A 14,537-nucleotide genomic window follows, 5' to 3' on the forward strand; every position below is an offset into this window, starting at 1 on the left:
AAAGGAGATGAATCAAGCGCCACAGATTGACGACACACGCTGCCATCTGAGCTTTTTGCTGGTTCCTGTGAACAGTGACCACGAGGTTCAGTGACCTTCATGGTTGAATACCTGTGTCAGCTAATGGATGTGCTCAGGAAGCAGGTTTGTAATGTCTCCTCTTTAACACACGGGTTAAGTTATGAAGGGAGCCACAAGTTGCTTTCTCCCATTAAGTAAGGATTGTTTGCAGTGTGTTTGTGCCGTCGGCTTAATTACACCTGTGTTTATGTTGCACCTGTAACTGTATGAAATTGCTCCTGACTGACAATGAAGCCACAGAGCAGATAATGGTGACCCATCTGTCAGACCCCGGCTTCAGGCCCGCTGAGGTAATGATGGCGCTGTTACAAGCCAGAGGGCTATAATAAGGTTAAACATCCCACCTCTCATGTCCTTGTCCCCTGTAGCCCAGCAACTGGGGCTAATTGGTTAATGTGGCTATTTACCTCCAGGGTCCATTTCCCGCTTTTAGCATCTCCTGCTGCACGTCGCTCGCTTCCAGTCTGACCCGTCATCATCCCAGCGTCAACAACTGCCCATCAAGATGCGTTTCAAGTGCTGTGTCATTTGTGTCAAGCCACAAAGAGGCGAAGCTGCTAATGTTACGCACAGAACATCTGGACTGTCGGCCGCTCAGATGTTCTGCTGATCTGGAGGTCTTCTAGTCCACCACAACCCTTTTAAACCCACCTGGGTTCTTATTTTGAAGGGGGCAGAATCCTATGCCTTTGCTCACTTTGTGGTTTTCCTTGAAAGCAGATACTTATCAAAGAAGCAGATAAGGAACCAGAGAAGCCCACACGGTCCTTTACTTTGAAATTTCTTTTGTATTTAATTCAGCACAGCACGGCGGTGGTGCTGCAGGGAGAGAAGCACGTCTTAGAAAGCCAATGTTTTGCTGTTTGGTTCTTAATACAGCATTCAATTCATAACCAGAACTGTTTTCACGCCGCAGTCAGCGTTTGCCAAATCTAAATATCAACTGTTCACAGGTCCGGTGGCTGCGACGTCTGCCAAGATGCTCCCGAATGCAGCGTCTGCTGCCTGTTGTCTCCTTCTCACCAGCTCGTTAACAGTGAAAACGCTCAGCCGCGTCCACGCGGGTGCAGAAGCAGATGGACGCGGAGACGCGTTTAGCTCCACTCTGCGTCGCGTCACGAGCGGTCGCTGCACACACACACACACACCCTCCACATATGCTTGCACACGTGTAAACACGCGCTGGCTAAACGGCCCTGGCAGAAGCAGGCCTGCGCTGACACAGCATGTTAAAGCAGTGATGGGCGACGCTCTCACGGGAGCAGACGGCATGATATCGCGCAAATGAAGACCGGTGTAGTGTGAAAGCTCCTCGCTGGGAGGAGGCTGGGGGCGAACGAGGGCCCCATCAGGGCCGTAGGATGGATCGGCCTGAGCAGCAGGCGTGGAACAAATAGGTCTGTACCCAACCAAGGTCACACATCCTCTGCTCTGAGACCAAACGTGGCAAAGTATCATACTCTAGTTCTCCTCGGTCTTTCTCCTCTTCTTGCAGCAGGTGTTTGTCTCCTATTTTCTCCTATCTGCATATCTCTCCACTGGTGTAATACTGTATGTGACCCTTTGTCCAACTGTTGTGTTGGAAACGGATCGATAGAAACTAGGACTCTGCAATAAGACCTCAAGATTCACAAGATCAAGAGGCTTAAAGCAGGAGCACGTTCGCATTTCTATTCGTGCTCATCGTCCATATCGTATTCTAGTTGCAGCTTATTTAGTTTTAATTTAAGAAACAGCGACAGGAGTTTCTTTACATTTGACTGACGGGAGACTCATGAATAAGTCATGCGAGCTGAAGAGCGCTGTCTTCATCACCCGCAGGTCGTACAGTAAGTTCCCCTCCAGGCTGGAACGTCGGCCTCGGCTCTCTGGGGACGGCTGTTCAGCTGTTTTTCCCAACTTGCCACCATTTTTTTTTTCAGTTTTTTTTACGGGGCCCATTCCCACCTGTCACTCAAACCTCATCCGCCCTTCGTGATGCTCTGTCCTACTCCTCAGACCTGGTTTGTATTCTCCGGGTAGCGCCGTGTTTTTCGCTTCCCACCTGAGTAAATTACCAAACACCTGGAAACACCTTGACAGTTTGTGGACATGTGAGCTGGCGGAGCAGATGACGTCAGTACTCAGGTGAAAAAGCAGTAATAAAACTTATCATCGAAGAAAGTTTAATCTATGCGAAGCCAGACGATATTAAAAACTAGGCTAAAACACGTCACGTCGACTTGATTATTGCGTTTGTGAACTTTAGGCACCTGCTGAGCGGCTCCTGGCTTTAGCTTTGTAATTAACCGGCTGCATAAACACTCGAAGGCAGGGAAGAAGCACATGTGTCCGACCTTTTCATTACTTTAATAATCAATCCCATATTAGAGCAGTGTGATATTTTAACTAATCGGTGGCACAGTTTAGTTTCAGTGTAATGAGACGTGAACTTTTGTGTTTTTATGTTTTCAGGTCCTCTTTTCATTTCTGTCCCTCTACCTCTGGCTCGGCACGTCAAAAGAACACTTTTGTTCCATCTCTAGAAAACTCATCAGGTCTAATGGCTGCTCTGTGCCTGTGTGCTGATAAAAATAATCTCTCTTAGCGTCCGTGTCTCTTGCTTCTTCTTCTGTTTTTCTACTTTCCTTTCAGGCGTCCTGTCGTTTTTCATTAGATAAAACCAGCTCTCGGTTGACACCAACTCGTAAGTGTAAAATGAGTAAGACTGGATGCAGCGGGTGATGAGGTTTGAACCCCCCACAAAACTACCATAGCGTCTCCACCGGCTGCCGATGAATTGACGTTTACAGGCCCGTGCATGCGTCATACGCTGCTGTCATCATATTCCTACACGCAAACGGCTTTGGCAGCCTCTCCCCAGACACCAGACAACCCCCGGGCACCGTCGCGTACATGCGTTCACTCTGCTCGGCTGCCATTCACCGAGTAGTTTCACACGCTCAACATGTGTGCAGCCCACGTCCTCCATCATTAGCAGGCAGATTAATGCCGGTGCTTTCCAGCAGGTGGGAGAGGTTAAAATAACAGAAGTGATGAATGGAGCACTTTGAGGGCCTATCGCGTCGTAATGCTAGCGTAACCGTGTTGTGTGCCGCTCAGAAATTGTCCTTTATTCCTAATCAGAATGGATTTTATTTCAGTCTCGCCCTCTCTGTCGAGCGGCTGCCTGTTACGAATGTGTCGCATATGTTCCAAAGTGATTAAATGTATTTAATTAAGCTGCAGCCAGATGGTGGTGCCGGTGGTTTTATGCCACCGTATGCTTCATGGTATACATCACAACCTTACGCTCAGCGCTGGTGGCGGAAACGTGAATGAGAAATGCTGCTGATGGTTTTTCCTCCTTCCAGCTTTTCCCAGTTTCTTCCTCCTGGAATGATGGAGACAGGTAATGAGTCTTTCTTGCTTTGTTCGACCTCCAGCGTGACGATGGTTGTTTGGGACCAAGGTAATGGGGGCTAGAACGCATCCTCCACCTGTTCGAGAGCTGAATCCCAGTTATTACTGGAAATTGCTCCTTGTTAATTGTCATTAGTAACCTTTTTTAACTTCTGGGTTGGTGCTAGTGCATTTGAAATAAAATACATGGAAACTGAATAATACATGTTTTGTTGCCATGACGATGTGGGATGCAGATAATTAAGCTAATCATGACATGTGTACAGTAGTTGTTTTACTGTATGTGTTTTATTTGGACCTTGTGCTTAGATCAGTGTCTGAGTATGAAGATGGATGTGTTGTAGTGACTCAGTTGTGTGAAGGATCACTATTTACTACCCAGAAGCTCTTAACGCCGCGAGCGCAGCATCTGGCTTTTAGAAAATATGTGTTGTCTAATCGTTGATCCTCGTGGGTGGTGCCGGACGGCCCAGCTGGCTTTTCAGCGCCGGTCATTCTGAAGGGCAAGATGATCCGTCTTCAGCTGGACTCCACTTCCAGGTGTAAACACCTTTTTGAGGTATGAACTGTCAGAACAGTCACCCACAATCACCGGATGTCGTTTCTCCCCTGAGCCGGAGCCCATCCATCCTGCTCCCTCCTCCCCTCTCTCTGTCCCTCTTTCTGCTTGTTGTCATGAAGCTGCATGTTTTCATCATCTAATTAATCATTCCTGAAATCCCATAATTAGCATTTTGCTCCGCGGGGTTCGTAGCAGCATTTGGGGAATGCTGCTTTAGCGGATTGTGTTTTCTCATGTGTAGCGTTGCATTAGCCTGTTGGAAAGGTGCTGCCAAAAAAAGAGGAGCCACTTTGCTCACAGCCAAAAAATCAATGAGGCTAGATATTCAACAGTACTCTATGGTTTTTATGGTGGCCCATAAAAACCCCATTGAAAAAGTATATATGGCATGAGATGATTTCTCTGTGGGTGAAATTGGATTAAGCCTAGTGTAAAATGGAGAGTCTGGCCTTTTCTGTTTTTTTCCCCTCGCTCTCTCCCTCTCGCTCTCTCTTTGTGTCTCTCTTACGTCTCACCCCAACACTTGACTCACCCAGCCCACGACCATTAAACTCTATAGGAAGAGAAACCTGATTACATGGCTGAAAGTGGCCGGAGTGCGCACTATTAAAAGGATCCAATTAAAGTTTGTGCAGCGCTGGCAGCTGCGTTCGAGTCAGGGATTATTTGTGGAGGTGGAATTTGATCTGTCGCGCACACAGACCGTCGTTCATCGGCCGAGCCATCGCAGATGGATAGCGGAGGGGTGGGGCTTCGGTAATTGGATGTAGAATTAATAGGTGCTTGTATCAAGGGGCGACTGAGCGAAAGTGACAGTGAGGGGAAGTGAAAAGGATTGTGGGTAGAATCTGAATGCAACTTAAATATTAATCTTTTAATTGAAGAACCTGCACTTAAATGACAGAGGACATTCATATCTGAATGAATCACCATTAAATTTGGTAAAAAATATTATTGGCCTGTCTGTTCCAGACTATAGAGCCAGGCTCAGTCCGACCCGTCGAGGCAGATGGCTGCCCAACCTCAGCCTGGTTCTTCTGGCGATTACGACCTGCGCTGCTCTAGGAGCCGTGGAATGGACCAACCAAACTCTGGCTAACGAGGCTCAGAACCCTTTTAGGTCAAACGTAGCCGTTGGAAAACGGCGGAAATGGACCAGCAATAACCACAAAAGTGTCTGAGCCCATTACAGCGCAAGAATCAGTTCAAAGTCTAAGTGACAGGAAAGCACGGCTGGAAGTGAAATCACGTTGGACGAAGTGAATTACTAGCGAAGTGATTTGTGAGAAGTAATTTAAATCCATCAGTTAAAATTAGTTTTCCAGCTTTTCAGTCGGCAGCTGAGTTGGTTGCTCCAGTCGGTGGGTCACTCGTCCGCCTCCCTCTCTCTCTCTCTGTCTCTGCTCCGTCTTACTCCTCTCCAGAAGCATTTTCCATGAGCACATGTTGCCCTGGAACCATTCTGCGACCACTAAGAAAGCTAAGGTTCAGTAGTACTGTAATGTGGAGTCATTTCTTAAAAATTACTATTCTTTACTAATCTTGAATGCTTTGAAATCCTCTGGACAGCCTTTGTGTGGATTTCACTTGAGCAATGAAGGACCCCTGATGCAACACTGACAACAAAATAAATGCTGCTTTCAGTTATTTCTTTCCTTCGTGGAATATTGAGTTTTTGATCACTCATTTTTATCATTGTTGGAGTTTAATTACAATTCAGGAGTTTTTAACTTCTAACAGTCTCTTGTTCCTAATAGCTTTAATACATAATGAAGACTGAGTGGCAGAACAGGGAGGAGGCACGACGGCGCCATCCCACGTCGCAAACTGAAGCTCCAAATGATGATGTTTCTTTGATCGCTCACCGGAAATCATGCCAGCTGTGTGCAAACATCAGTCAGCCTCAACAAAACAACGTTTCACGTCCCTTCCCTTCAGAAATTAAAAAAAAGTGGCAGATTAATAGAAACGGAGGTTTTATTCGTCGACAGCGTCGCCAAGGCTTCTTGTGCTGTGGATGTTGAGATGCACTCATCTCATCCCTGTGGCCCAACAGCTGGAAGGGGGCAGAGGTGAGGGCGGTGTGAGATCGCTTCGCGTGTGGTGAGAGAGGCCAAGATCATGAGACGATTGCGAGCGTGTGGAGGTTTGCCGGTGCTGGTTCAAACCCCAAACAGGCCACTGGAAGCCTGAACGGCTTCTCCTGACGCCGCCAGCCAGCGAGCGGGTGACGGGGGCGTTTCATATGAATAAGAGCCCCGACAGGCGGATTGTGTCACCGGGCGGCTATGTGCTGCAGCCAGCGGCGCCCGCGCTGCAGGGATTAGGCTGACGCAGCATCACGGAGCGCCGCTGAGCACAGGACCCCCTCCCTGAAAACACCTCCCCTCCGAACGGATGACATCAGCCGCCTGTAATCCCTCGGCAGCGCCGCGCTCTCCTTCCCCTCCCGCTTCCCTGGCGCTGGTACCTGGCTGCTGTCATGTGTCTGCATGCGTGGAACAATCCATCAGTCCTCCGTGCATTCTGAGCAGCAGCCGAGTAGCTGGGGAGAAAATGAAAGCGTCTCCCTGTGTTTTTTCTGATATTTTTCGGGGGATCTCTCCAGATTAAAGTTGGTTTGTGTGAACACCCGCTCGGCTGCTGCCTGTCTCCTCCACAGCTCTGAATTATTATAAGGCTCTGTGCTTTTTATTTTATTTCATTTTTTTATTCTCCTTCCCCTGCAAACACGATGGCTTTGATTCCCATGGAAGTTGAGATGCGGAGCAAGACCAAAGGCAATCTCTTTTAGTGGCACGCTGGTGGAGCAGGAAGAAATAGAGGGAGTCTTGAGATGCGATGAAAGGAGCCATTCATATCTTCCCATGAGAAAGACAGAAACGGGGCTGGAGGAGCTCGCTCTGATTCAATTCTCCGTGATAACAGACACCACGGTGACGTCTCTGTGTAGGGGTAGGTTGCTTCACACCTACTTCTCTCGGCAGTCGACTGCACCACGTGTGAGGTAGACCTACGCTGGTCCAGGTTTCACGACCACCTCTGGTCCAAACAGAACTTCATCCAATCCATAACAACCTGATTTTAGATGCACGAGAATCCTTGACCCTTGAGCAGTTTGGACGGGATTAGACACAAGTTTAGGTCTTAAATAAAGAAGGTTACTGTTGCTTAGCAGCATTTGTTTATGGGATTATGGGATTATTTATTTATCTAATTCTATGACTTGTTTGTTAAAAAGTTGAATCTCTATGTTTATAATGCGTAAACTGGAAACCTGCCTGACATTCATTTAGCGTCTTTCAGTAATGATGCATGATGAGACTCTAAAATGACCATTAATCTCCCAGACGTTGAGTCCCTCAGCCGTCACGACTATTCTCCCCGCGCCTGCGACTTTCCTCTGCGTCTTTATCTCCTTATCGGCCCTCTGCATTCGCTCTCCCCTCCTCGCGTCTCTCCTTGGGGGGAGAATGCGGTCATCAATATCTCTGGCTGCGTCGGCGGCGGCCCACCCCGCGCTTCCTGCAGGGCACAGCTATTAATGGGATTCGGGGGGGGCAGAGGGCCAGCCGGCAGGGGAGTGGGGTTCAGATACTGGCGTTCTCCAATCTATCCCACATTATTGGCTGTCAATAAGCGCTCTCACTGAACCTGACTGAACTCGGGCCGGAGCAGAAATCTCATTAGTTCGGCTGCAAGACGCAAAAATGACTCCGCTCGACGTCCAGGAGCGTCTCTGACGTTTAGGCTTTGTTACAGCTTAGAGGACGCGTAATCGCGGCTGATTAAGACCCGCTCGGCATCACGGGTGAGAACGGTGGAGGAGCGTGTCACCGTACCCGCTGCCTGGAGCGGCAAAGTGCAGCGAAAGCAGCTTTGAGTGCTTGCTGTCCTCCACCGGTGCTGCGGCGCAGGCGGGCGGGCGCTGAATGGCCGGCTAATCCATCCCTCTAATGCGCCGGCATTACGGCTGCCCGTCACTTCCTAATTGGCTAATGGCGGGATTAGGCCGCTTACAATGGGCTGTGCTGACTCGGCCTCGGTCAGTCACAACAGAGGGTTTAGTGAGACCTGGCTGAGGTCCACGACACCGGAGGGCCGCCGCCCGTGAACCTACCGAATGCTGGAAAAGATGGCGGCAGAGTCGCTCGTCCTCCGTGAGCTGGAGCGGAGTCTGGGCGTGTATATCTGCTCATCATCTACAATCCACATAATGGGAATATATTCAGCTCCTGCGTCGCTTCCATTTACCTTCGCTTGATACTTGACATGGTGCTTCGCAGCAATGGAAGTGATCAGCTCCAACGCTCAGCATCTAATCGCTTCCTGAGGGCATTTACAGGCTTTGACTCCCATCTTGAATACAAATGAACAAGTGTTCGGGCCGGTGCGTCTGCTAGCGGTGCCCGGATGAGTGCTGGACCTGTGGCCTGTGGCCTGTGGAGTCGACTGTTTGCTGCGTCTGCTGCTGATGGATCCTCACAGCTCTGCCTCCGCTTCCAGCCTCGCCTTGTCTGGAGCTCTCTGTTTGTACAGTACAACAGTACGAGGTACTTCATGTTTAGGGTTGTTGATTTGAGAGGACTATTGAGCCGCTCTTGAACTTTCTTGACATGTCTGTCGCCGTGGCGATGAAACACCGCATCCCTGTTTGAAGGAAGCTGTAGTTACATTTACATCATCACCAGCAGGTTTGGGCTGTGTTAAACCCAAGTATATCATCTGCTAGAATCCATCTCTCTGAGCTTCACCGTCTCATCCTTTCTCTCAGCTGAACAGGAACTTGGCAGTCGTGATGGATGTGTGTACATCCAGCCAACGGTAGCTATTTATAGAGAAGCTGAGCAAAATGATGGAAGTGCTATTTGAACAAGTTTCATAATCTAATGAGCTTTCGTAAATATAATCACGCCTTCCTAAAAATATCCGGCATGGGCGTTTTTGCTCGTCAGACGTGTGGGATCGCTCCGGGATCATGACCCACATACAGGAGCGTCGAACACTGGAAAGGTATTGTGGTTGCCTCCTTTTAGAAAGCGTCGCTGGAGAGAAAGTCCTCTCGAGAAGATGCGGCTAAATATAGTTCTGCAACATCAAAGGTCCTCTTTCAGTCTGTGGCTGTGCCTGCGAGTGAAGCTAATCTGACGGGTACACAAGCCCCACGCACACAGACACAATCAGGAAGCTCTCCGCTGGAGGCGTGAGCGCACACACACGCGCACACACACACACACACACACACACACACACACACACACACACACACACACACACACACATGTCAGCGGTGATCCCTGCTGCTCATTTGCTCCTATAAGCTCTTACAAATTAATCTGTCAGCAGGTTCCGGTTCAGTTTCAGCTCAGAAGGTCGCCGACGGTGAGGAAGCTCAGCAGCGAATCGGCCATCGAGACTCGTCCTGTGGGCTAAACGTGTCAACAGAGCCAGAGACCTGGCTTTGTTTCTTCTCACAGATGTTGTCTGGATCAGAACCGGTTCAGACCACGTCTTATGGTCCGCGTCAGCCTGACGTGGCGTAAATCGTCTGTGTGATGTTTGTGTTCCTTCTAACTGTACAATATTTAAGTGAGCTGACGAAAACAAGCAGTTTTATCCCCTGGGATCTTGAATGTCCCTGTTTTCCCAGCGTGCAGCCTTGCGACCGGCTCGCTGTGCTGTGTGTGTAATTAGTTGTGTGACAATCGGTGTTTATGAACGCCGCTTGGAGCTGATTGCCGTTTTAAAGGCGGATCGCCTACGAGGGCCGATCAGCGACACGGCGCCAACTGAAGCGCCGACTGATACGGCGCTAACGAGCGTGTTTTATGGGCTCCTCGCTCGCTGGTGACAACCCGTTGAGCACCTCGGGGGGAGAGCGCCGGCGTGTGATCGCAGCCAGGATCAGTTTAACGAGTCTAATCAGCTCGCAGGGATGGGGAAGTGTTTAGCAGCTCAGCGCAGGGACGTCAGCGCTTCCACTCATTTGGTTTTGGGTGATGGAGGAGCGATTTCAGCTTCATGCACAGACTGGGTTTCTACTCTTGGTGTCCAGATTGCATCACAGAGCTCCTGAAAACTCAAACATCCCAGGAAAAGGGCAGTCTGGGCACCGAGTCAGGGTCGGTGGGCTTCGAATTCACCCAGACTTAGACCAACGCCGCTGATGATGCAGCTCCGGCACCTCCTAACTTTCCTCGCTTATCTCCTGCAGGCACAACCAGGCAGCCCAAGGAAGGAGAGGTCCCCGGGGTGGATTATAACTTTGTGACCGTTGACCGGTTTATGGAGTTGGAGAAAAGCGGAGCCCTGCTAGAGAGTGGAACATATGAAGGTGAGGATTCAGTGAAGTCGCGCCGAACACCGCCAGCCGCCTGTCTGTGCGGAACGGAACGGCTGCGTGGATGAGACGTTTCATGGCGACGGGGCTCGTCTCTCTGCATCCGTGCGTTTGGTCTCTGCGCTTTGTGGAGACGAGCGACACGTCAGTCATGAGGCAGATTGACTGGGATCTGGTGAATTTTGGATGCCGAAGGAGGCGAAGACGCCGGCGGCTGCACACACACACACACACACACACACACACACACACACACACACACACACACACACACACACACGCCTTCACACTGGCTGTCTCTCAGCTCAGTCCTTGAGCTTTAGCTGCAGTGGCTCTTCAGTCCCCTAATCAAAACAAACAGACGCTCTCCATCCTCCCTCTCCCGTGGTCACACAGCCCCGCGTTCAGATTTGAAAGCCCGTCTCCAGGTCCTCCTGGCCACCTCCAATCTCAGGAGAGCCCTGCCTTTGTACAGATAACACAGCTAACTTTCTTCTCCCTCACCTGACGCCGGTCTCTGTTGGGCCGCCACCGCAGCAGGACCGCGGGAAAAAGCTGCAGATGGCCAATTTAACGGTCGGCTGCCAGAAGCAATGTTAGATCCTTTTGGTGATGAGCGCTGCCTTCCACAGGGAGGGGGACGTGGCGCCGCTCTCTGCGCGGCTGCCCGGCCATCATTCCGCATTTTATATAAACAGTATTAATAACTGAATGGTCAATTAGATAAACAAGGGAGGAGATGTGACATTTAGGAGGAAAGCAGTGTTGTAGTTGTGCTTTAAAGAGCTTAAATTCAAATAAACAGTCTGGAGTAATAACAAAACGCATTTTATGGCCTTTAGTTTTAATTATTTTCAGCTTCATAGTATATTTATATCACTTTGCTGATGTTTGCCATGGGTTTGCTCACATCTCCACCATGCCTAGAATGCAGTGTTCCCTAACATGAAGCCTGGATGATGGTCCGGACCAAGCAAACCCACAGCGACCTGTCCACTCTCTTAGATGCCTCTGAGTCCATTAACGCAGCCACGCAGGCCTGAGGGTCACACACACGATACACATGATGCGCTCAGCGATGTGTGTTTAGTGCAGCTCAGATGTAGAAGCCAATAAACATTGTGTTTACTAAGACTGAGAGTGAGTAGCAGCAGTTTTTTCCTGTTTTCCCCTGACAAAGGACAAAATGTTAAACTTACTACTAAATTACAAGAGTACTGTAAACTAATAACAAAAGTGAATGAAAATATAATTTTAAGTCTAATGTTCTTGGTTTTGATCAGAAAACACAAACTGACACTTAACCCCATTACAAATCCTAGTCTATGTTTGAAAATTCTCCAGAGAAAATCCTGACAGTGACCCTTAAAGCACAACCAAGTCTAAGTCCCCAAACATCAATTCACACGGTTTTCACAGTGACTGATGGAACCTGTCAGCAGCGCTGGGCTGCTGCCAGCAGACAAACCAAAGGACAGTAAAATGTAAAATCAACACTGCTGAGTCACAGCCAAGGAAAAGCTGCAGTTCCCTGAAGTGGGTAGTTGGCTCTGACTGAAACTCAAAGAGGGACCCGCTGATTATTCTGTAACCGCAACACAGACCACAGAGTCATTGAAGACGTGCATGTTGTGATGAGATGCATGTGGCTGCCTCCCCGCTCCAGATAACTTTTACGGCACCCCGAAGCCGCCGGCCGAGCCCAGCGCTCTGCTGCTGAATGTAACGGACCAGCTGCTGCCGGGCGCCAGACCCAGCTCCGAGGGCAAGAGGAGGCGGAACAAGTCGGTCAGCAACATGGAGAAGGCCAGCATCGAGCCGCCCGAGGAGGAGGAGGAAGAGAGGCCCGTCGTCAACGGCAACGGCATCGCTGTGACCCCAGGTAGGCCCTGGCGGCGACCTTTGCAGACGGAGGTCACGGGCCGTCATGTCAGGTCGGTGCAGGCTGAACTGCAGGAGTTCATGGTCCCTGTTCAGCCCTAGCAACAGGCGCTTTCATTGTGGTTGCCTAGCAACAGAGAGTAACAGATGCTTTCACGTGAATTTCTTGGGAAATCGTTTTATGGCAGATTATCACTTACACAAATATCTTCATATGCAACCTAATGATATGATGTGAAGTGTAAATTAAAGTGAACTCTCGTAACGTTGATTATCTCTGCAATCCAAGCGGCTCAGGATTAAAGCCCAGTTCCAGCGCTCGCTGCAATTTGATTCATTAGGTATCATTACGGTGCGCGGTATCAGCCAGATAGCCAGAGGGTATACACGCATCGGCCCGCAGTTCAACAGCAGCCTCAGGTCGTTTTGATTAGCGCCTTTTTAACCCTGCGCGGGCTGGTTTCACATGGCGAGCACAAGGCCCAACCTCACGCAGAACAATGTACAAAAACGCGGCTTTGTGCCTGAATCCGCCCTCAGCGGCGGGAGTAAGGTGCCGCACACGTCCACACACACAAACCCCCTCTGAATGCATCCCATGATCACATGAAAGAACGCCTGTGAAAGAGGCATTATGAGTTAGATTTTTGTGAGTCCAAATCCAGAACCGCACTCGGGTCCTGTGACCGTCTAAGCTGGTTTTATGGCCTCGGGACATCAGCCGGAGCAGCGCAGCGAATCAGTGGCTCGGCTGCGGGTCCCGACTTGTGCCAGCGCATCTTGGCTCCGCGACTCCGTTGCCAGTTTTGAGGCATATGCACATTTAGTGAAGTACCTGAGAAAGCAGGCTTGGAAAAGGATGAGATTTTGGTTTTCCTACAACAAGGAGCTCAAGCAAGGTAGGATGGATGAGAAGAATTCTGAGTGAAGATATGATTAAATAACAGGAAGACACTGAATTAGGTGGAGTTTGTACCCAATTAGATCAAACAAATCCAATTTTCAATTGTAAAGTTGTGCTTTCTTTTCCTTTTCTCGTGGAATCACAACACCAAGGGAGCCTGAGGTCTTCCTTTCCCCTCTTGGATTTGGGCCGGGGAGTGCTGTGAAGCGTAACGTGATGGCGGTCGCAAACAGAAGACGTTCTCGTAGAATTAGGGAAATTTATGAACTTCCAAGGTGATAAAAGGTCGAAGCATGTTTGTGAGCCTCCTACTGGGACCGTGTCTGTGCTTGCGCTTGTGTTCCCGACGTGCCGTGCGGCGGCTTTCGCTCTGCTTCCGTCGGCGCCGGGTGCTGCAGGCGGATCGATGGAGCCCAGCGGGCTGTGTGATCTGAGCAGATAGCTCCCTCCCGTAGATTAGCTCTCGATCCCCTGCTCTCGCTCGCGCCCCCTCTCCACTTCCTCTCCCCGGGGGAGCCGTCGCCTCTCCGTCTGTCGTCCACAGGCGCCATTTTTCTGTTTGTAAGGCAGCGCCGGGGCAGCGCGGCCTGCTCCCCTCTCGATCTGCGTTGTTTTATTCATTGCTCTGTCTTGTTAACCTCAATCATTCCGTGTCTTCTCCTCACCTCGCACCTCTCCTGCCTCTGAGCCAGCACCTTTTCCTAATCCCCCATTTCTTTTTTCTGCCTCCCGATCAATCCCCGGCCCCGGCCTCCCCCTTCTCCTCCTCCCCCGTCTCTTGCTCCGCTCTCCCTCCTCCCCCGGCGATAATGTCATGCCTGACTCATCCTGACCTCTTGTCACCCCAGAGTCCAGCGAACATGAGGACAAGAGCACGGACGCTTCTGGGGAGGCGGCCCCGCAGAGCAACGCGGCCGAGGTCGCCACAGAGGGGCCCAAAGACGACGGCCAGTCCCCGAAGACCACGGCACCCAAACCAGAGGAGAATGACGAGCTAGGGCCGCTGCCAGACAACTGGGAGATGGCTTACACCGAGAAAGGAGAGGTCTACTTCATAGAGTAAGTGTCTGGGTCCTCTTCTCATGTGTGTGCTCCTAAAGACAGATGGTGGACGACCTTTGAGCATCCAGCGAGTCCCTGTTTTCAGTTCCCAATCCCAGCTTCCAGCAGGCTCACTCCCTGTTTGTGTCTGTGCCACCGAGGCACATTTTTACCTCCTTTCACCGCAAATAAATCACCGTGTCTCCTCCCCGGCGCTCCCGCATCCATCAAGCGCGTTACACAGCTAATGCAGTTAGCTTTTTTTTTTTTCCAAGGCATAAGTGATGCGGTGCCAAAGTAATAGCGGTTGCCAAGAGGATGCTCGC

The 14,537-nt window shown here is 50.2% G+C and overlaps 1 protein-coding gene across 9 annotated transcripts in view; it reads left to right on the forward strand.

The window, feature by feature from the left end:
• The window catches only part of magi2a (membrane associated guanylate kinase, WW and PDZ domain containing 2a), an 86,273-nt gene that overhangs the window by 43,436 nt on the left and 28,300 nt on the right, over positions 1-14,537 (forward strand). For 7 of the 9 annotated variants that reach the window (XM_029163876.3, XM_029163877.3, XM_029163883.3 and 4 more), the window contains exons 3-5: positions 10,260-10,379; positions 12,052-12,267; positions 14,019-14,229. In XM_029163876.3, coding sequence (XP_029019709.1) covers positions 10,260-10,379; positions 12,052-12,267; positions 14,019-14,229 — 547 coding nt within the window. Of the gene's footprint in view, positions 1-3,709; positions 4,043-10,259; positions 10,380-12,051; positions 12,268-12,618; positions 13,166-13,322; positions 13,446-14,018; positions 14,230-14,537 lie in introns of those variants that run through there. The other 2 variants (XM_029163880.3, XM_055512082.1) reach the window with 2 other exon arrangements.

Source organism: Betta splendens, chromosome 9 (genome assembly GCF_900634795.4).
Source record: "Betta splendens chromosome 9, fBetSpl5.4, whole genome shotgun sequence".
NCBI lineage: Eukaryota > Metazoa > Chordata > Actinopteri > Anabantiformes > Osphronemidae > Betta > Betta splendens.